The sequence below is a fragment of the Tamandua tetradactyla genome, chromosome 15, assembly GCF_023851605.1.
Source record: "Tamandua tetradactyla isolate mTamTet1 chromosome 15, mTamTet1.pri, whole genome shotgun sequence".
Taxonomy (NCBI): Eukaryota; Metazoa; Chordata; class Mammalia; order Pilosa; family Myrmecophagidae; genus Tamandua; species Tamandua tetradactyla.
In genome coordinates this window covers 27,284,819-27,306,287 of record NC_135341.1, presented here as the reverse complement: position 1 = coordinate 27,306,287, position 21,469 = coordinate 27,284,819, and the positions used below count along the sequence as shown (strand labels likewise).

The 21,469-nt window shown below is 37.3% G+C and overlaps 1 protein-coding gene across 2 annotated transcripts in view; it reads right to left on the bottom strand.

The window, feature by feature from the left end:
- The window catches only part of DENND6A (DENN domain containing 6A), a 143,899-nt gene that overhangs the window by 89,955 nt on the left and 32,475 nt on the right, over positions 1-21,469 (bottom strand). For both annotated transcript variants that reach the window (XM_077128906.1, XM_077128907.1), the window contains exons 2-3: positions 6,576-6,614; positions 6,433-6,475 (exon numbers count right to left, since the gene is read on the bottom strand). In XM_077128906.1, the coding sequence (XP_076985021.1) occupies positions 6,433-6,475; positions 6,576-6,614 (82 nt within the window). The remainder of the gene's footprint in view (positions 1-6,432; positions 6,476-6,575; positions 6,615-21,469) is intronic.

Sequence of the window (21,469 nt, the reverse complement as noted above, 5' to 3'; positions counted from 1 at the left end):
ATACTCATGGATACAAAGGCTGAATGTTGTTAAGATATCAATTTTACCAAACTAATCTACAGATTCAATACAATACCAATCAAAATCCCAACAACCTACTTTGAAGACATGGAAAAGTTGGTTATCAAATTTATTTGGAAGGTAAAGAAACCTTGAATAGCTAAAGATATCTTTAAAAAAAAAGAAGAGCAAAGTGGGAGGACTATCACTTCCTGCCTTTAAAGCTTACTATAAAGACACAGTGGTCAAAACGGCATGGTACTGGCACAAAGACAGAAGCATTGAACAATGGAATCAAATTGAGATGCAGAGACAAACCACCAAATCTATGGCCAACTGATGTCCGATAAGGCCCCCAACTCCACTGAATTGGGACAGAATAGTCTTTTCAATGAATAGGCATGGGAGAATTGTATATCAATAGGCAAAAGAATGAAACAGGACCCTTACCTTACACCCTACACAAAAATTAATTCAAATGGATTAAAAACGTAAATGTAAGAACCAGTACCATAAAACTTTTAGAAGAAAATGTAGGGAAACATCATCAATATCTAGTAATAGGAAGTAGCTTCTTAAACTTCCCACCTAAAGCACAAGCAGAGAAAGAAAAAACAGACAGATAGGAACTCCTTAAGATCAAGAGCTTCTGTGTCTCAAAGGACTTTGTTAAAAAGGTGAAGAAGGGGGCAGGCCACAGTGGCTCAGCAGGCAGACTTCTCGTCTGCCATGCTGGAGACCCGGGTTTGATTCCTGGTGCATGCCTACGCAAAAAAAAAAAAAAAAAAAAAAAAATTATATAGATTTTATAATGTGACCATGTAAAAAAAAAAAAGATTATCAATAGGCCAAGCCCTTGATCTTGAGGCTTGTTGTTGCGAAGCTTATGTACGTAACGGAGCAGCTTAGCCTACTTATAGGTATGCCTAAGAGTTACTAACAGAGGACCTCTTATGTTGCTCAGATGTGGCCTCTCTCTCTCTGTCATGGTCAGGTTCATATGTCAACTTGGCCAAGTGGTGGTACCTGTTTGTCTGGTTAGGCAAGTGCTGGTTTGTCTGTTGTGATGAGGACATTTCATAGAATTAAATCATGATCATGTCAGCTGCATCCACAGCTGATTCCATTTGTAATCAGCCAAGGGGAATGTCTTCTGCAATAAGTGATGCTTAATCTAATCACTGGAAGCCTTTTAAAGAGGATTCAGAAGAGACAGGCTCATTTCCTGCTTTGGCTGGCAAGCCTCTCCTGTGAAGTTCACCCAGACCCTCCATTGGAATCATCAGCTTCACAGCCTGCCCTTCGATTTTGGACTCTGCGTTCCTAGGGTCACGTGAGATACTTTTATAAATTTTATATTTGTGAGTGTTCCCTGTTGATTCTGTTTCTCTAGAGAACCCTAACTAATACACTCTCTAAGCCCAATTCTGCAAGTGAAATCATTGCCCTTCCCACAATGTGGGACTTGATATCCAGTGGTGACAGTCTCCCTGGAGCATGAAAGATGACTTCCAGGGATGAGTCTGGTCCTGGCACTGTGAGATCAACAATGCCATCCTGACCAAAAGTGGGGAAAGGAGAGCAACAAATAAGGGGTCAGTGGCTGAGAGAGTTCAAATAGAGCTGAGAAGCGACTCTGGAGGATACTCTTATGCAAGCTTTAGGTAGACTTGCCAAACCCCAACCAAAACCATCCTTCCAATTCTAAAGAACACCTAGGACATTATATAAGATTCTATGAAGATTCCATGCACTAGGGTAACTTTCCAGAAGTCTACAACCTCCAGATAGGTCCCTAGACCAGGTAAGTCCTGAAATGCACAGGGGCCAGCCTCTTCAGAACATCAACTAGTTTCATACTCCTATCCCATATTATGGACAGCCCCTTCCAATGTGAAAAAGTTAGAATGGGCATAGCCCAAATACTCCAGAAGAGTGGAAGAAAGATTAAAGGTGATGGTGGAGTTATACACAAAAGGTGGAGTTTAATAAACGAGTATAATTGCTGAATCATTATACTGATATTTCTTTTAGTCTCCAGTATCTCAGAGCAGCTAGAAGTAAAAACCTAAAGTTGTGGAATTATAATCTATACCGAACTCTGAAATCTGTTCTACAGTTAATTGTTGTGATGCGTTTTGAAATTTATTGCTTTTTTGTATATATGTTATTTTTTCACAAAAAGGAAAAAAAGTCAATTGTGATGATAAATGCATAGCTCTATGATGATATTGCGAACCAATGATTATATAGCTTAGATGATTAGATAGTATGTGAATATGTATTTTAATAATAATAATAATAATAATAAAGATCAAAGGAAAAGGTAGAGATCTAAAAGGGAAGAGAGAATTAGGAAATGAGTATGGCTTCCGAATAATTATAGTGATATTTCTTTTAATCTCCAGTGTCTTGGAGCAGCCAGAAGAAAAAAACTAAAATTGTAAAATTGTAACCCGTATCAAACTCTGAAATCTATTTTATAACTAATTGTTGTGGTGTGCTTTGAAATTTATTGCTTTTCTGTACAAGTTATTTTTCACAATAAAACATTAAAAATAAAGAAATTAAAAAGAGATCCTTCAGCCTTATAGGAAAAGCTTCTGGAAAATAGCATGGCTATTCATTAAAATCCATTGATTAAAAAATTAAGTAGCATATTCCCTTCTTCAGTTTTGTTCTTATTTTCATCTTTTTGACTGAGAGGGAAGTTGAACTTTTTTTCCATATGTCTACTGACCATATTGCATTATTTAGTGAGCTATCTGATTCTTTTACTTGCCGTTTATTCTATTTAACAAATGTTTTTTAACTTCTAAAATCCTACCACATATTTAATATTCTATGTTTTCTGTCAGTTTTATATTGTAGAAAACAGTTTTCCCATTAGTGGGTGATTTTTAATCATTTTTGATGTTTAGTGTTATTTCAGTGCTTTTAATTCTGTATAATTTTATTGCTATATACAATATAGCCCATAATATTTTAATTATATTCCCCCATTTTGAGAAGAATGAAATATTTCCTCATGCATTTTAATACCCTTTAATATTTTGTTTGATTACCTCATCTACTTATATACTTCTGGAATATATACAATTCAAAGAACTAATTTGACCTTTTACAAATTAAAATGATAAAAATACAATTTAATTTTAATAAGTTTACCTATTCAGATATTTTAACATACACATTGCTTCCTTTCTAAGTTGTATTATTTCAGAATTTGTTCATTTATTTGGTTATTCATGGGTTAACACCAGTTGTTTTGATGTTGAACCAAACTAAGATTTACAAGGGGAACTTTGAAATACCTTCTTCACCTCCTTCTCCTTTAATCCTTCTCCCATTCTATAGGGATCTTTGGGGAATGCCCATTCTGACTTTTCAGTTGAGAAGGGGTATCCACACTGAAGGGTGGGCGGTGTAATTAATTGATAATCCTGGAGAGACTAGTGCCTCTGAGTTTCAGAATTTATCTGACATAGGAACTCTCAGGGAATGATATGTTCCAGGAAGGCAAACCTAGTGTATGAAACTTTTATGTATGAAACTTTTATGAAGTCTCAGTTCAAGCTCTACCTGTTTTGTTTTGTTTTGTTTTGTTTTGATCTCCAACAAACTTATTCAATGAACAGTATGTAAGATCATCTGAAAGATTATAGATATAAATCCTAGTTTGCTTCAAAGTAGAAATCTGTTGAGACAAGGACTGTCTGTATGTCAAGTCCAGCCAGAACAAGGATTAATCTTTCCCTTGGAGTCATCAGTACTTCAAACTCTCTCTATTAATGCTAAACTTTCCTCTCTGGAAATGTTTAAAATAAGAGTGATTAAAAGTCCTTGAATATCTACCACAATTTGAGCCTCAGGAACATTTACACCAAGAATATGCAAATAGTAAAGCAATAAGGAGAAAAAAATCAGACAAATATTTATCAAAAGGAAGGCACACTTTAAATGCTCCTATAAATAGAATTCAATCAAATGGAACAAGAAATTGAAACCCAAAAATAGAACAAAATTTTTTTTTCTAGCCATGAGACTCCTAAGAGGTATAAGGCAGGGGGAGCCAGGGGAGAGACAGTAGCAAATCATTCCAGTGAAAATCTCAAAGCATTTTTCTTTATCTTTATAGGTAATCACACAATCTAAAATGTTATTTTGCTATTTTAAAGTATGCACCCTGAAAAGGAAACCTTGACTATGAAAAGTAGACCACTCTACTGTGCCTGGATTTCCTTTCACAGCAGTAAAATCTATTTGAGGCAAAATTAAATCCAATTCAAAGTTTATGCAATAATAGCAACTTCCATTTAATAAACATGTGGGAGAAACCGTTTGGATAGTCACAACTGGGAACACTGAAACAAAACATAGTCTCTTAGCTATTTAGATTAATGCTTATTTGGTTAGATTGCAAATGGCTCCATTTTCAAGATCTTTTGCCAATTTTACTTGTAAGTACCAACTATACTTCAGGTGACATGAACCACATACTTAATTTGATGTGCAGCTTATAAAAAAAAGGCATTATAAAACATCTATAGGTCATTTTTATGCCTAAATTGAACAAATTCTGATTTATACTTGAGTTTAACTTCTAATAAGAGAACAAAATATGGAGAAACTAAGTGTAAAATAAGAAATTTTTTTAAAAAGCTATCTGTCATGGTCAGGTTCATGTGTCAACTTGGCCAAGTTGTGGTACCTGTTGTCTGGTTGGGCAAGTTTCTGGCCTGTCTTTTGCAATGAGAACATTTCATAGAATTAGATCATGATCATGTCAGCTGCATCCACAGCTGATTCCATTTGTAATCAACCAAAGGGAGTGTCTTCTGCAATGAGTGATGCTTAATCTAATCACGGGAAGCCTTTTAAGGAGGATTCAGAAGACACATGCTCTTCCTGTTTCGGCTGGTAACCTCTCCTGTGGAGTTCATCCAGACCCTCCATCGGAATCATTGGCTTCACAGCCCGCCCTGCGGATTTTGGACTCTGCGTTCCTGCGGTCACATGAGACACTTTTATAAATTTTATATTTGTGAGTGTTCCCTGTTGATTCTGTTTCTCCAGAAAACCCTAACTAATACACTGTCCAAACATCGTATAATAAACTTCTCAGCCTTCATGCCCATGTGGAGAGGTTAAGAGAGGGCCATAATATTAAGCCATGGTTTCACAGAGTGTACAGTATAATCCACTAGAGCTCCAATCATACAAAGTCAGTTCATATGCAATCCAAACAATTCAATTTACTCTGAGTCCGGGAAATTCAACCCAATACTCACTATACTCAGAACTGCAAGTATGGAATTTGTAAAGAAAATGTTCACTGAAACAAGGGTAGATCCTACAAGAACTCGCTATCATTATTTTCCTTAACAGGAAAACATACTGAAAGATTCTAACAATTCCATGTCAGAACAGAGTCCTACTTGAGATCTCTTAAAGGCAATATCTAACTTACCAAGATCTCACTTTTCTTTTACATGTTTCACAAAAGCTGAGTTCAAACTGTATAAGAAAAAACTCTGAAAGCTTGTATAATGAAAGGAAAAAATATTAAAAAATAAAAAATAAACTGCCAAATCTTCCAAATCAGATTAGATTACTTGAACTAAATTAATAGGCTGTTGGAAGCAATCACAAAAGAAAAAGGAACTGAAGCATATCTGATTCTGTGTATACTAGAAGCTGAATGATCTAGTCACAGTATGTCTGAAAAGCTGTTTTGAAAGTGAAACACCAAGAGATAAAGATTTCAACAACTAGGACCACACAAAAGGACACTTTGAAAGAGCCTAGTAAATGAAGCTTAATAATAAGAGCAAGCACTTAATATAGGATTCTATAGGCCAATTACTATTCCAAGTGCTTTACATATAGTAACTCACATAAACTTCTACAAATAACTAGATAGTCATGCCATCGTAACTGGATTCATCCAATCTTTTTTTTTTTTTATGGCATTGGGCAGGCTCCGGGAATCGAATCTGGGTCTCCGGTACAGCAGGCAGGAATTCTGCCAGTGAGCCACAGGTGCACCGCCCTTCATCTCATTCTTTTTAACCTCACTGCTTTTACAGAGTTCTTGGCAAGTTGCCAACTCCTGAACTGATAATAATCTACTAATTGTAAATCTCTCAAACATATCAATGTCACTGACTTTCAATCTCCTCACTACTTCAACAGTTTATTGCTTCTTGATGTTTTACTCATTACTCCTTAACAGTTATTTCAAAGTTGAACCAACTAAAATCAATAATAACACAACTAGTTATCATAAAGCCTGGATTAAAATCACTTACCTATTGGTCTTAAATTGACATTGCATTCCAATACAGTATTCAATCAATTTTCATATGTTAAAAGTATAACCAGTATTCTTAGGATACAATTCAAGAGAAACACTACATGAAAAATAGTTACCTGAATTTGAATCTGGGAAAGACAAATAGCAAATATTGGTTTTCTGAAAAAGAAAACAAAAGCTATATATGCTGACACAGACACACACCAATAAAACCAAACAATTACAACATTAAACTATATAGCGCAATAGTTTTACTTACTTCTTTATCAGTAAGTCTGGAATGCTGAGGATAAATTACCTGGAACAAAAGAGTAAAATTTTGTTAGACAATTATATTAGATATATATTAAAAACTTTAGCAGGTGCTTCTAAAATACAAGTTGACTATCAAATAGGTTTAAAAACTAGTTCTCGAAAAATGGCCACCTCGAGGGAGAAGATGGCGACTTAGTAGGACATGCGGGTCTTAGTTCCTCCTCCAGAACAGCTACTAAAGAAATAGAAACGGTACAGAACAGCTCCCGGAGCCACGACAGAGACCAAAAAGATACCGTACCCCATTCCAGAATGGCTGAACCGGCAGGGAGAATCCTCTGCGGTGAGATCATCGAGGGGCGCGCGCTTCCCCAGGCCGGAGCGGCTGGCAGCCGGAGTCCCTTCCTCCCTCCTTCCCGGGCCGGCTGGGAGAATTGGACAGGCGGTCCCCTAAAGCCGCGGCGGCTGGCGCCCTCCCCCACGCGCGGCCCACCAGACTGGCTGGGAGAATTGGATTGGAGGTCCCCCAAGCCGCGGAGACGGGCAACCAGGGTCTCTTCCACACACGTGGCTTCCCGGTCCAGCTGGGAATGTTGGATCGGCAGTCCCGAAGCTGCGGCAGCTGGTGCCCTCCTGCCACACTTGGCGTCTCGGGCCGGCTGGGAGATTTGGACCAGCACTCCCCCAAGCCGTGGAGGCCGGCGACCCTTCCCACACGCGGATTCCCGGGCCGGCTGGGAGATTCGGATCGGCACTCCTCCAAGCCTCTTCGGCTGGCGACCCACCCCCACAGCGAGAATTTCCAAAGTTAAAGGAGCCACAGCATCTTTTACGAGTAGGGCCCGCAGACAGACGAGCGCCACGATCGCCACTTGCTGGGCAGGATAAGAAAAACAAAGCCCAGAGACTTCACAGGAAAGTCTTTCAACCTGATGGGTCCCACACCCAGGGAAATCTGATTAAATGCCCAGATGCCAGCAGAAAATAATGGATCACACTCGAAAAATTGAAGATATGGCCCAGTCGAAGGAACAAACCAATAGCTCAAATGAGATAAGGAGCTGAGACAACTAATGCTGAATATACGAACAGAAATGGAAAACCTCTTCAAAAACCAAATCAATAAATTGAGGGAAGACATGAAGAAGACATAGGCTGAACAAAAAGAAGAAATAGAAAATCTGAAAAAACAAATCACAGAACTTATGGGAGTGAAAGATAAAGTAAAAAAGATGGAAAAAACAATGGATACCTACAATGGTAGATTTAAAGAGACAGAAGCTAGAATTAGTGAATTGGAGGATGGAACATCTGAATTCCAAAAAGAAACAGAAACTGTACGGAAAAGAATGGAAAAATTTGAACAGGGGATCAGGGAATTCAAGGACAATATGAACCGCACAAATATACGTGTTGTGGGCGTCCCAGAAGGAGAAGAGAAGGGAAAAGGAGAAAAACTAATGGAAGAAATTATCACGGAAAATTTCCCAACTCTAATGAAAGACCTAAAATTACAGATCCAAGAAGTGCAGCGCACCCCAAAGAGATTAGACCCAAATAGGCGTTCTCCAAGACATTTACTAGTTAGAATGTCAGAGGTCAAAGAGAAAGAGAGGATCTTGAAAGCAGCAAGAGAAAAACAATCCACCACATACAAGAGAAACCCAATAAGACTATGTGTAGATCTCTCAGCAGAAACCATGGAAGCTAGAAGACAGTGGGATGATATATTTAAATTACTAAAAGAGAAAAACTGCAAACCAAGAATTCTATATCCAGCAAAATTGTACTTCAAAAATGAGGGAGAAATTAAAACATTCTCAGACAAAAAGTCACTGAGAGAATTTGTGACCAAGAGACCAGCTCTGCAAGAAATACTAAAGGGAGCACTAGAGTCAGATACGAAAAGACAGAAGAGAGAGGTATGGAGAAGAGTGCAGAAAGAAGGAAAGTCAGATATGATATATATAATACAAAAGGCAAAATGGTAGAGAAAAATATTATCCAAACAGTAATAACACTAAATGTTAATGGACTGAATTCCCCAATCAAAAGACATAGAATGGCAGAATGGATTAAAAAACAGGATCCTGGGGCGGGCCGCGGTGGCTCAGCGGGCAAAGTGCTTGCCTGCTATGCCGGAGGACCTCGGTTCGATTCCCGGCCCCAGCCCATGTAACAAAAACGGAGAAACAAAATACAATAAAACAAGAAAATGTTTAAAAAGATGTTTCCCTTTCTTCCTCCCTTCCTTCCTTCTATCCTTCCTTCCTTCTCTCTGTCTTTCCTTTAAAAAAAAAAAAAAAAAAAAAAACAGGATCCTTCTATATGCTGTCTACAGGAAACACATCTTAGACCCAAAGATAAACATAGGTTGAAAGTGAAAGGTTGGGAAAAGATATTTCATGCAAATAATAACCAGAAAAGAGCAGGAGTAGCTATACTAATATCCAACAAATTAGACTTCAAATGTAAAACAGTTAAAAGAGACAAAGAAGGACACTATATACTAATAAAAGGAACAATTAAACAAGAAGACATAACAATCATAAATATTTACGCACCGAACCAGAATGCCCCAAAATACGTGAGGAATACACTGCAAACACTGAAAAGGGAAATAGACACATCTACCATAATAGTTGGAGACTTCAATTCACCACTCTCATCAATGGACAGAACATCTAGACAGAGAATCAATAAAGAAATAGAAAATCTGAATATTACTATAAATGAGCTAGACTTAACAGACATTTATAGGACATTACATCCCACAACAGCAGGATACACCTTTTTCTCAAGTGCTCATGGATCATTCTCAAAGATAGACCATATGCTGGGTCACAAAGCAAGTCTTAACAAATTTAAAAAGACTGAAATCATACACAACACTTTCTCGGATCATAAAGGAATGAAGTTGGAAATCAATAATAGGCGGAGTTCAAGAAAATTCACAAATACATGGAGGCTCAACAACACACTCTTAAACAATGAGTGGGTCAAAGAAGAAATTGCAAGAGAAATTAGTAAATACCTCGAGGCGAATGAAAACGAAAACACAACATATCAAAACCTATGGGAAACAGCAAAGGCAGTGCTAAGAGGGAAATTTATTGCCCTAAATGCCTATATCAGAAAAGAAGAAAAGGCAAAAATCGAGGAATTAACTGTCCACTTGGAAGAACTGGAGAAAGAACAGCAAACTAATCCCAAAGCAAGCAAAAGGAAAGAAATAACAAAGATTAGAGCAGAAATAAATGAAATTGAAAACATGAAAACAATAGAGAAAACAATAAGACCAGAAGTTGGTTCTATGAGAAAATCAATAAGATTGATGGGCCCTTAGCAAGATTGACAAAAAGAAGAAGAGAGAGGATGCAAATAAATAAGATCAGAAATGGAAGAGGAGAAATAACTACTGACCTCACAGAAATAAAGGAGGTAATAACAGGATACTATGAACAACTTTACGCTAAAAAAAACAACAACTTAGTTGAAATGGACGGGTTCCTGGAAAGACATGAACAACCAACTTTGAATCAAGAAGAAATAGATGACCTCAACAAACCAATCACAAGTAAAGCGATTGAATTAGTCATTCAAAAGCTCCCTAAAAAGAAAAGTCCAGGACCAGACGGCTTCACCTGTGAATTCTATCAAACATTCCAGAAAGAATTAGTACCAACTCTCCTCAAACTCTTCAAAAAAATCGAAGTGGAGGGAAAACTACCTAATTCATTCTATGAAGCCAACATCACCCTCATACCAAAACCAGGCAAAGATATTACAAAAAAAGAAAACTACAGACCAATCTCTCTAATGAATATAGATGCAAAAATCCTCAATAAAATTCTAGCAAATCATATGCAACAACACATTAAAAGAATTATACATCATGACCAAGTAGGATTCATCCCAGGTATGCAAGGATGGTTCAACATAAGAAAATCAATTAATGTAATACACCATATCAACAAATCAAAGCAGAAAAATCACATAATCATCTCAATTGATGCAGAGAAGGCATTTGACAAGATTCAACATCCTTTCCTGTTGAAAACACTTCAAAAGATAGGAATACAAGGGAACTTCCTTAAAATGATAGAGGGAATATATGAAAAACCCACAGCTAATATCATCCTCAATGGGGAAAAATTGAAAACTTTCCCCCTAAGATCAGGAACAAGACAAGGATGTCCACTATCACCACTATTATTCAACATTGTGTTGGAGGTTCTAGCCAAAGCAATTAGAAAAGAAAAAGAAATACAAGGCATCAAATTTGGAAAGGAAGAAGTAAAACTATCACTGTTTGCAGACGATATGATACTATACGTCGACAACCCGGAAAAATCCACAACAAAACTACTAGAGCTAATAAATGAGTACAGCAAAGTAGCAGGTTACAAGATCAACATTCAAAAATCTGTAGCATTTCTATACACTAGTAATGAACAAGTTGAGGGGGAAATCAAGAAACGAATCCCATTTACAATCGCAACTAAAAGAATAAAATATCTAGGAATAAATTTAACTAAAGAGACAAAAAACCTATATAAAGAAAACTACAAAAAACTGCTAAAAGAAATCACAGAAGACCTAAATAGATGGAAGGGCATACCGTGTTCATGGATTGGAAGACTAAATATAGTTAAGATGTCAATCCTACCTAAACTGATCTACAGATTCAATGCAATACCAATCAAAATCCCAACAACTTATTTTTCAGAATTAGAAAAACCAATAAGCAAATTTATCTGGAAGGGCAGGTTGCCTCGAATTGCTAAAAACATCTTGAGGAAAAAAACGAAGCTGGAGGTCTCACGATGCCGGACTTTAAGGCATATTATGAAGGCACAGTGGTCAAAACAGCATGGTATTGGCATAAAGATAGATATATCGACCAATGGAATCGAATAGAGTGCTCAGATATAGACCCTCTCATCTATGGACATTTGATCTTTGATAAGGCAGTCAAGCCAACTCACCTGGGACAGAACAGTCTCTTCAATAAATGGTGCCTAGAGAACTGGATATCCATATGCAAAAGAATGAAAGAAGACCCATATCTCACACCCTATACAAAAGTTAACTCAAAATGGATCAAAGATCTAAACATTAGGTCTAAGACCATAAAACAGTTAGAGGAAAATGTAGGGAGATATCTTATGAATCTTACAATTGGAGGCGGTTTTATGGACCTTAAACCTAAAGCAAGAGCACTGAAGGAAATAAATAAATGGGAGCTCCTCAAAATTAAACACTTTTGTGCATCAAAGAACTTCAACAAGAAAGTAGAAAGACAGCCTACACAATGGGAGACAATATTTGGAAATGACATATCAGATAAAGGTCTAGTATCCAGAATTTATAAAGAGATTGTTCAACTCAACAACAAAAAGACAGCCAACCCAATTACAAAATGGGAAAAAGACTTGAACAGACACCTACCAGAAGAGGAAATACGGATGGCCAAGAGGCACATGAAGAGATACTCAATGTCCCTGGCCATTAGAGAAATGCAAATCAAAACCACAATGAGATATCATCTCACACCCACCAGAATGGCCATTATCAACAAAACAGAAAATGACAAGTGCTGGAGAGGATGCGGAGAAAGAGGCACACTTATCCACTGTTGGTGGGAATATCAAATGGTGCAACCACTGTGGAAGGCAGTTTGGCGGTTCCTCAAAAAGCTGAATATAGAATTGCCATACGACCCAGCAATACCATTGCTGGGTATCTACTCAAAGGACTTAAGGGCAAAGACACAAACGGACATTTGCACACCAATGTTTATAGCAGCGTTATTTACAATTGCAAAGAGATGGAAACAGCCAAAATGTCCATCAACAGAAGAATGGCTAAACAAACTGTGGTATATACATACGATGGAATATCATGCAGCTTTAAGACAAGATAAATCTATGAAGCATGTCATAACATGGATGGACCTAGAGAACATTATGCTGAGTGAGTCCAGCCAAAAACTAAAGGACAAATATGTATGGTCCCACTGATGTGAACGGACATTCGAGAATAAACTTGGGATATGTCATTGGTAGCAGAGTCCAGCAGGAGTTAGAAACAGGGTAAGATAATGGGTAATTGGAGCTGAAGGGATACAGACTGTGCAACAGGATTAGATACAAAAACTCAAAAATGGACAGCACAATAATACCTAAGTGTAAAGTAATCATGTTGAAACACTGAATGAAGCTGCACCTGAGCTATAGGGTTTTTTTTTTTACTATTATTATTACTTTTATTTCTTTTCTCTATATGAACATTCTATATCTTTTTCTGTTGTGTTGCTAGTTCCTCTGAACCGATGCAAATGCACTAAGAAACGATGATCATGCATCTATGTGATGATGTTAAGAATTACTGATTGCATATGAAGAATGGTATGATTTCTAAATGTTGGGTTAATTTCTTTTTTTTCCGTTAATTAATAAAAAAAATTAAAAATTAAAAAAAAAAACTGATGGAGAGATTAAAGCTTTCATAGACAAAACAGTCTTGAAAGAATTTGTCAACAAGAGACCAGCCCTACAAAAAATACTAAAAGGAGTTTTGCCAGCTTAAAAAAAAAAGACAAGAGAGATAAGTCTGGAGGAGGGCACAGAACTGAAGAGTGCCACTAAGGGTAATTTAAAGAATACAAAGAGAAAGAGGGAAAAGAATATATAGATTTGACGAATAAAATAAAAAAGATAAGACGGTGGAATCAAGAAACACCTTCTCATTAATAACTGTGAATGTTAACGGACTAAATTTACCAATTAAAAGATACAGATTGGCAGAATGGATTGAGAAACATAATCCAGCTATATGTTCCTTACAAGAGACCATTTAGACACAAGGATACAAATAGATTGAAAGTGAAAGGGTGGAAAAAGATCTTCCACACAAGTTTTAACCAAAAAAAAGAAGGAGCATTAAAAAAAAAAAAGCAGGAGCAGCTGTACTAATATCACACGAAATAGACTTTAAACACAAAGACATCATAAGAAGCAAAGAAGGATACTATATACTAATTCAAGGGTCAATTCACCAAGAAGACGTAACAATCATAAATGTTTATGCCCCCAACAAGGAGCTCCAAAGTACATGAGACAGACATTGGTAAAACTGAAGGCAGCAATAGGTGTTTTCAACAATAATAGTAAGAGACTTCAATTCACCTCTCTCCTCTAAAGGTAGAACAACCAGACAGAAGATCGACTAGAAAACAGAGAAATTAAATAACTAGATAAATGAACTAGACCTAACAGACATATATAGGTCAGTGTACCCCAAAGCACTAGGTTATACATTCTTTTCTAGTGCTCATGGAACATTCTCCAGGATAAATCATATGCTGGGACACAAAACAGGTCTTTATAAATTTAAAAATACTGAAATTATTCAAAGCACTTTCTCTGATCAAAGTGGGATGAAGCTGGATCTCAAAAACCACCAAAGAATGAGAACATTCGCAAATATATGGAGATTAAGTACACTCTTAACAACTAGTGGGTCAAAGAAGAAATGGCTAGAGAAATTAGCACCTATCTGGAAATGAATGAAAATGAGAATACAACTTATCAGAAGTTATGGGATGCAGGCAAAGGCTGTGCTGAGAGGGAAATTTATTGCCTTAAATGCCTATATTAAAAAACAAGGAAGAGCAAAAATCAAGGACTTAACTGCAAACCTGGAGGAACTTGAGAAAGAACAGTAAACTTACCCCAAAGCAAATAGGAGAAAAGAAATAACAAAGTTAAAGCACAGATAAATGAATGCAAGAACAAAAGTACAACAGAAAGAATCAATAAAACCAAACTTCGGTTCTTTGAGAAAAATCAGTAAAACTGATGGGCCACTAGCAAGACTGACAAAGAAAAAAAGAGAGAGGATACAAATAAACAAAATCAGAAATGAGAAGGGGTGCATTACCACGGACCCTGAAGAAATAAAAGAAATCCTAAGAGGATACTATGAACAACTACATGCCAACAAACTAAACACTTGATGAAATGGACAAACTCCTGGAGACACATAAACAAGCTACACTGATTCAGGAAGAAACAGAAGATCTCAACAAACTGATCACAGTAAAGAGAGTCAATCAGTTATCAAAAATCCTCCTACAAAGAAAAGCCCAGGGCCAGACAGCATCACAGGGGAATTTTATCAAACATTCCACATAGAAATGACACCAATCCTGTTCAAACTTTTCCAAGAAATTGAAGAAAAAGGAACTCTACCTAACTCATTTTACGAAGCTAATATCATTTTAAATACTAAAACCGGGTAAAGATGCTATAAGAAGGGAAAACTACAGACCAATCTCCCTAATGAACATAGATGCAAAAATTTTCAATAAAATATTAGCAAATCAAATCCAACAGTACATTAAAAGAATTATACACCATAACCAAGTGAGGTTTATACCAGGAATGCAAGGATGGCTCAACACAAGAAAATCAATTAATGTAATACAGCACATTAACAAACCAAAAGGGAAAAATCACATGATCATCTTGACTGAAGCTGAAAAAACATTCGACAAAATTCACCACCTTTCTCTGATAAAAACACTCCAAAAGACAGGAATCAAACGTAACTACCTCAACATGTAAAGGGAATATATGAAAAACCTAGAGCCAGCATCGTACTTAATGGAAAGAGACAGAAAGCCTTCCCCCTAAGACCTGGTACAAGACAAGGATGCCCACTGTCACCACTGCTATTCAACATTGTGCTAGAAGTTCTGGCTAGAGCTATCAGGCAGGACAAAGAAATGAAAGGCATCCAAATTGGAAAGGAAGAAGTAAAACTGCCGTATTTGCAGATGATATGATACTATACTTGGAAGATCCTGAGAAATCTACAGCAAAGTTACTTGAGCTAATAAACAAATTCAGCAAGGTGGTGGGATATAAAATTAAAATACAAAAATCAGTAACATTTCTATACACAAGAAATGACCTAGCTGAGGAGTCAGTTAAGGAATAACTTACATTCAAAACAACAACTAAAAGAATCAAATACTTAGGAATGGACTTAACCAGGGATGTAAAGGATTTGTACACAGAGAACTACATAACATGGCTAAAAGAAATCAAAGGAGATCTAAATAAGTTGAAAGACATTCCTTGCTCATGGATAGGAAGTTAAATACGGTTAAGATGTTAATTTTCCCCAAGTTGATCTACAGATTCAACACAGTATACCAATCAAAATTCCAACAGCCTACTTTGAAGATTTGGAAAAGCTAACTACCAAGTTCATCTGGAAGGGAAAGAGACCCCAAATAGCTAAAAGTGTCCTAAAAAAGAAGAATAAAGTGGGAGGATTAAACAGCCCTGACTTTAAAACTTATTATAAAGCCACAGTGGTCAAAACAGCATGGTACTGGCAAAAAGACAGAAGAATTGACCCAATGGAATCAAATCAAGAGTGCAGAAATAGACCACCAAATCTATGGTCAACTGATCTTTGACAAGGCCCCAAATCCTCTGAACTGGGACAAAACAGTCTTTTCAATAATTGGACATGGAAGAACTGGATACCAATAGCTAAGACAATGAAAGAGAACCCCTATCTTACACCCTACATAAAAATTAACTCAAAGTGGATCAAACACCCAAATATAAGAACTAGCACCATAAAGCTTCTAGCAGAAAATGTTAGGAAACATCTTTAAGACATGGTAACAGGAGGTAGCTTCCTAAACTTTACACCCAAAGCACAAGCAACAAAAGAAAAAATACACAAATGTGTTTTTACATAATGGGAACTCCTCAAAATCAAATGCTTCTGCACCTCAAAAGATTTGTCAAAAAGGTAAAGAGGCAGCCAACCCAATGGGAGAAAATATTTGGAAATCACATATCAGACAAAGGTTTGATTTTCTGTATATACAAAGAAATCATACAACTCAACAACAAAAGAACAAACAACCCAATTATAAAACGGGCTAAAGATATGAATAGGCATTTTTCTGTAGAGTAAATACAGATGGCTCAAAAGCACATGAAGAGATGCTTATGTTCACTGGCTATAAGGGAAATGCAGATCAAGACTACAATGAGATATAAGCTCACAACTATAAGAATGGCTGCTATTAAACAATCAGGAAACTATAAATGTTGGAGAGGATGTGGAGAAACTGGGACACTTATGCACTGCTGGTGGGAATGAACAATGGTGTAGCCACTATGGAAGACTGTTTGGAGGTTCCTTAGCAAACTAAATATCGAGCTGCCCTTTGACACAGCAATACCACTATTTAGTATATACCCAGAAGAGCTGAAAGCAACAACACTGTTTTTTTTTTTGCACATCGGTGTTCACAGCAGCATTATTCACAATCGCCAAAAGATGGAAATAAACCAAATGCCCATCAACAGAAGAGTGGATCAACAAAATGTGGTATATACATACGAATGGAATATTATGCAACAGTAAGACAAAGTGAAGTCCTGAAGCACATGACAAGATAGATGAGCCTTGAGGACATAATGCTGAGTGAAGTTAGCCAGACACAAAAGGATAGATACTGTATGATTCCACTTTGATGGCCAGCATGAAGGTATAATCAGAGTCTTATAATACAGAAGATAGGAGACATAAAGATACATAGAAGCTAGAGATGGGTGAACCATTTTTAGCTAATGAGGTTGAACTCCAATGTAAGGGAATAGATAGGAGCAAACGTGATTATCTAGTGGGTCTAGAAGTAATATTACCATATTAAAGATGAACAAGATTGAAAGAGGTTGTATAGACCTATGTGTCCCACTGACTCACACTAGAAACGTGAATGAGTTCTCATAAGAATCACTTCAAAGATATCACTCTTGTATAAAGAGTGTTTAAGTCCAGGTACAGGGGGAAAACAGCTATTGCATGCTATGAGCTATGCTCAAAAGGAAACCATCAAAACTACCACAGCAACTGCAGAGGTAAATAATAGGGGGAGGTACAAGAGTTAAGAGGAAGTTTAGATTTCCTATTTGCTGGGGGTATGTTTATTGGTTTTCTGTCTGTTGGGAACAATGAAATTATCTAAAATTGAAAATGTTGATGGATTGTGGACTTTGGGCCCTCTTAATGATGCCCGATAAATGCAGGTGTGTTTAGGATACACTGATGGAGAAGTAGATTGGTGAACGATGGTGTATACTTATGAAAGAAGGTTGTGCTGCTACAAAAAGGAACAATGTCGTGAGGCATGCAATGGTGTGAATGAACATGGGGGACATTTGGTGAGACAAAAGAAGCCAGAAACAAAAGAACAAGAATGGTATGGTCACCTTTAGAAAATGCATAGAAGAAAACAGGGGCCTAGATTGTAACCTTTTAGGGCAGACACATTAAATCCAGAGTGGTGATTATTATTTATGGATTCTGAGAGGCTGTTTTATATATAAAACCTGATATTTAGAGATAAGAATGAAGCCAAACAGGTTGGGGTTAAAGTAATTCAGAACATAAGTGTAAGGAAGACAGTGGCTATATTTCAAAACCACACATACCGTTCAAGACCAGTGGAAGAAAGGTTTATTCGGTGTGCAACTGAAATTTTCTGTAGTGCATAATCTAATTCAACCTATCTGTATAGCTCATTTGAACAACTGAAACACAGAGAGCACAGAATGAGAAAAAGGATGTTTAATTCTGTATAGATTATTGCAATGCCTGGAAACATTCCAGAGTATATACATAGATAATCAAAAAGTACTGGCAAAGTCCCCTGGGGAAGGGGAGAAAGACTATGGAACTATTAAACCTTACCAACAGAGAATCCCGATACTGTGTCCAACTTTAGGGACACCCAAATCAATAGGCCATGCCCTTGATCAGGAGGCTGACTCTTATGAAGCTTATGTAGGTATCACAGAAGCTTAGACTACCTATAGGCATGCCTAAGAGTTACTTCTGGAGGACCTCTGTTGTTGCTCAGATGTGGCCTCAGTGTCTCTAAACCCAACTCTGCAAGTGAAATCATTGCCCTCCCACCTACATGGGACATGACATCTAGGAGTGAAGGTCTCCGTGGTGACATGGGAGAGGACTCCCAGGGATGAATCCACACCTGGCACTGTGGGATCAACAATTACATGCTGATCAATTGGGGGGAAAGAAGTGTAATTAATTAAGTATCAATGGCAGCAAGAGCTCAAACAGAGTTGAGAGGCTACTCTGGAGCTTGCTCTTATGCAAGTTTCAAGTAGACCCTGCTACCTATCATCATCTGCCAACCCCAAACAGGACCATTCCAGCCAATTCTAAAGAACACCTAGGGCAATATAGAAGATTCCACAAGGGTTCCAGGCACTAAAGTAACTTGCCAGAAACCTACAACCTCCAGATGGGTCTCTGGTCCAGATTAAGTTCTGACACCTAGCCAAGGCTCTCCAGAACATCACATAGTTCCATCTCCCTACCCTATATTAATGACAGACCCTTCCAATATGAAAAATTTAGAATTGCCATAGCCCAAACAAGCCCAATGAGAGGTATGGAAAGATCAAAGGTGATGGTGGAATTATACATAGAAGACAGGACTTAACAAATGAATATGAATGATGAATCAATAAACTGATATCTCTTTTGCGACTAAAAGAGATGTCAATTTAGAGCAGTTGGAAGTAAAAACCTAAAATTGTAAAATTGTAACCCATCTCAAAGTCTGAAATATGTTCTACAACTAATTGTGGTGCTGTGCTTAGAAATTTATAGCTTTTTTGTGTATATGTTATTGTTCACAAAAAAAGAAGGAAAAAAGTTGATTGTGATAAAAAATATTTAAGTCCTCTAGCCTCCTATATTCTGGATATACATACATGCATACATACATACATACCTACATATGTCTGTATATATATATATATTATATACACACACATATATACATATATATATATAGACAGAGAGAGAGAGAGAGAGAGAGAGAGAGAGAGAGAGAGAGAGAGAGAGAGAGAGAGAGAGAGAGAGAGAGAGAACCACAGAAATAAGAAGCTTAAATCAATGAAACCCAGAAAAGAAAGGAGAGACCAGTAGATACTGCCATGTGCCTTCCCATGTGGTAGAAGAGCCAAGGATCACCAGCAGCCAGTCCTCAGGATGAAAGCATTGCTTTTATAATAATTTGATTTGGATTCTTGGTCTCAAATGATAAGCTAACAAATTCCCATTGCTAAACCAACCCATTTCATGATATCTGCTTTAAACAGCCTCGGAAACTAAACCAGATTTTTGTTACAGCAGAGTGGAATGCTGCTATGGTAAATAAACAAACTGTGGACACTACTTTGGAACTGGTTAATGGGTAAAGGCTAGAAGAGTTGTGTGGTGCTTGATAGAAAAGATCTAGATTGTTTTGAAAAAACTGCAGAAATATGGATGCTAAAGGTACTTCTGATGAGGCCTTCAAAGAAAATTATGAATGTATTATTAGAAACTGGAAGAAAGGTGGTCCTTATTTTAAAGTGGCAGAGAATTTGGCAAACTGAGTTCTGATGTTGGATGTAAGGCAGAATTTGAGTGCAGTGAGCTTGAATATTTAGCTGAAGTTTCCAAGCTAAGTGTATAAGTACAGCCTTGTTTCTCCTTGCAGCTTATAGTAAAATGCAAGAGGAAAGGAATAAACTGAGAATTGAACTCCTGGGTACAAAAAAAACAGAAATTGATGGTTTAGAAAATTTTGAGCTTCCAGAAAGTGAGTGCCCAGAAAATAGTGCTCCATGTGAGGATTTAACTGAACATGGATCCAGCCAACCCGATTTAACTGAACATGGATCCAGCCAACCCCGCCAGTGGAAGTCAGAATTAGAAATGTAGTTATCCAGGAAGGAGCTGAGGAAAGTTATTTTGTCTGATGGTTTGGATCCCTATGTACCACATGCAAAACCGACAAGCTTTTTGGAAGATCTGTATGAATAGAACCACTTCCAGCCTGGACCAAAAGGGAAAAGTTTGAAGGAAAAATCACTTCAAGGGCAGAACTATAGAAGCCGAGGTCTGGACTAAAGACATCTTCTCAGGTCAAGAGAGCAAGCCCACCCATGTGTGTGGAAAGGGTGAGTCTGCCCCAGCACTTGGAGAGAGGGAGCCATCTACCCCATTTTTCAGTAAGAGTACTACCACCAGCCCAGTGTTCTCAGAGGGTGCAGCCTTCACCCTAGTGTTCAGATAGTGCATGACCACTGTGCAGGCACTTGGACAGGGTGGGGCTGCTGCTCCATCAGGGCCAGAGGACAAAACATCATTGCACAGATGACTCTCAGATTTAAAATCTAATAGAATATACCTGGCAGGGTTTCAGAATTGTTTGGAAACTATGACCCCTGTTTTATATCGAATTTCTCCCTATAGAAATGGGAAAGTTTAACCTATAACTGTCTCTCCATTGTAATTGGAAAAAAAATATATCACCTTGATGACACCTTGATTTGGACATTTCTCTTGGCCTCAAAACTGTAAGCTAATAAATTCCCATTGTTAAGCCAACCCTTTCATGGTATCTAATTTAATCGGCCTAAGAAACTAAAACAGGAAATAATTACCTTTTCCCCTATCAGCTCTGGCCTTCTCTGTCTTTAAATAGGAGCACTTGGTAGGAATCAATTACATCCTACTCTTTGTAAACTGCCACGCCATAACTAACATCCAACCACCTAAATTAACCTTTCTACCATTTTTTTCAAAATCAATTACTGATAAAGGAGATGACCCTAAAAGGAAAGGCCTTTCCATCATAACACACTTAGACTAAACAACAAATTCTTTCAGCAGTCTCAGAATCATTTCTCCTGCTTCTTTGTTTCCAGTATAAATAAAGCTTCATAGAATATTTTTCACATTTTAATTTTAACAAAGGTATATATATATCCAGTTTAT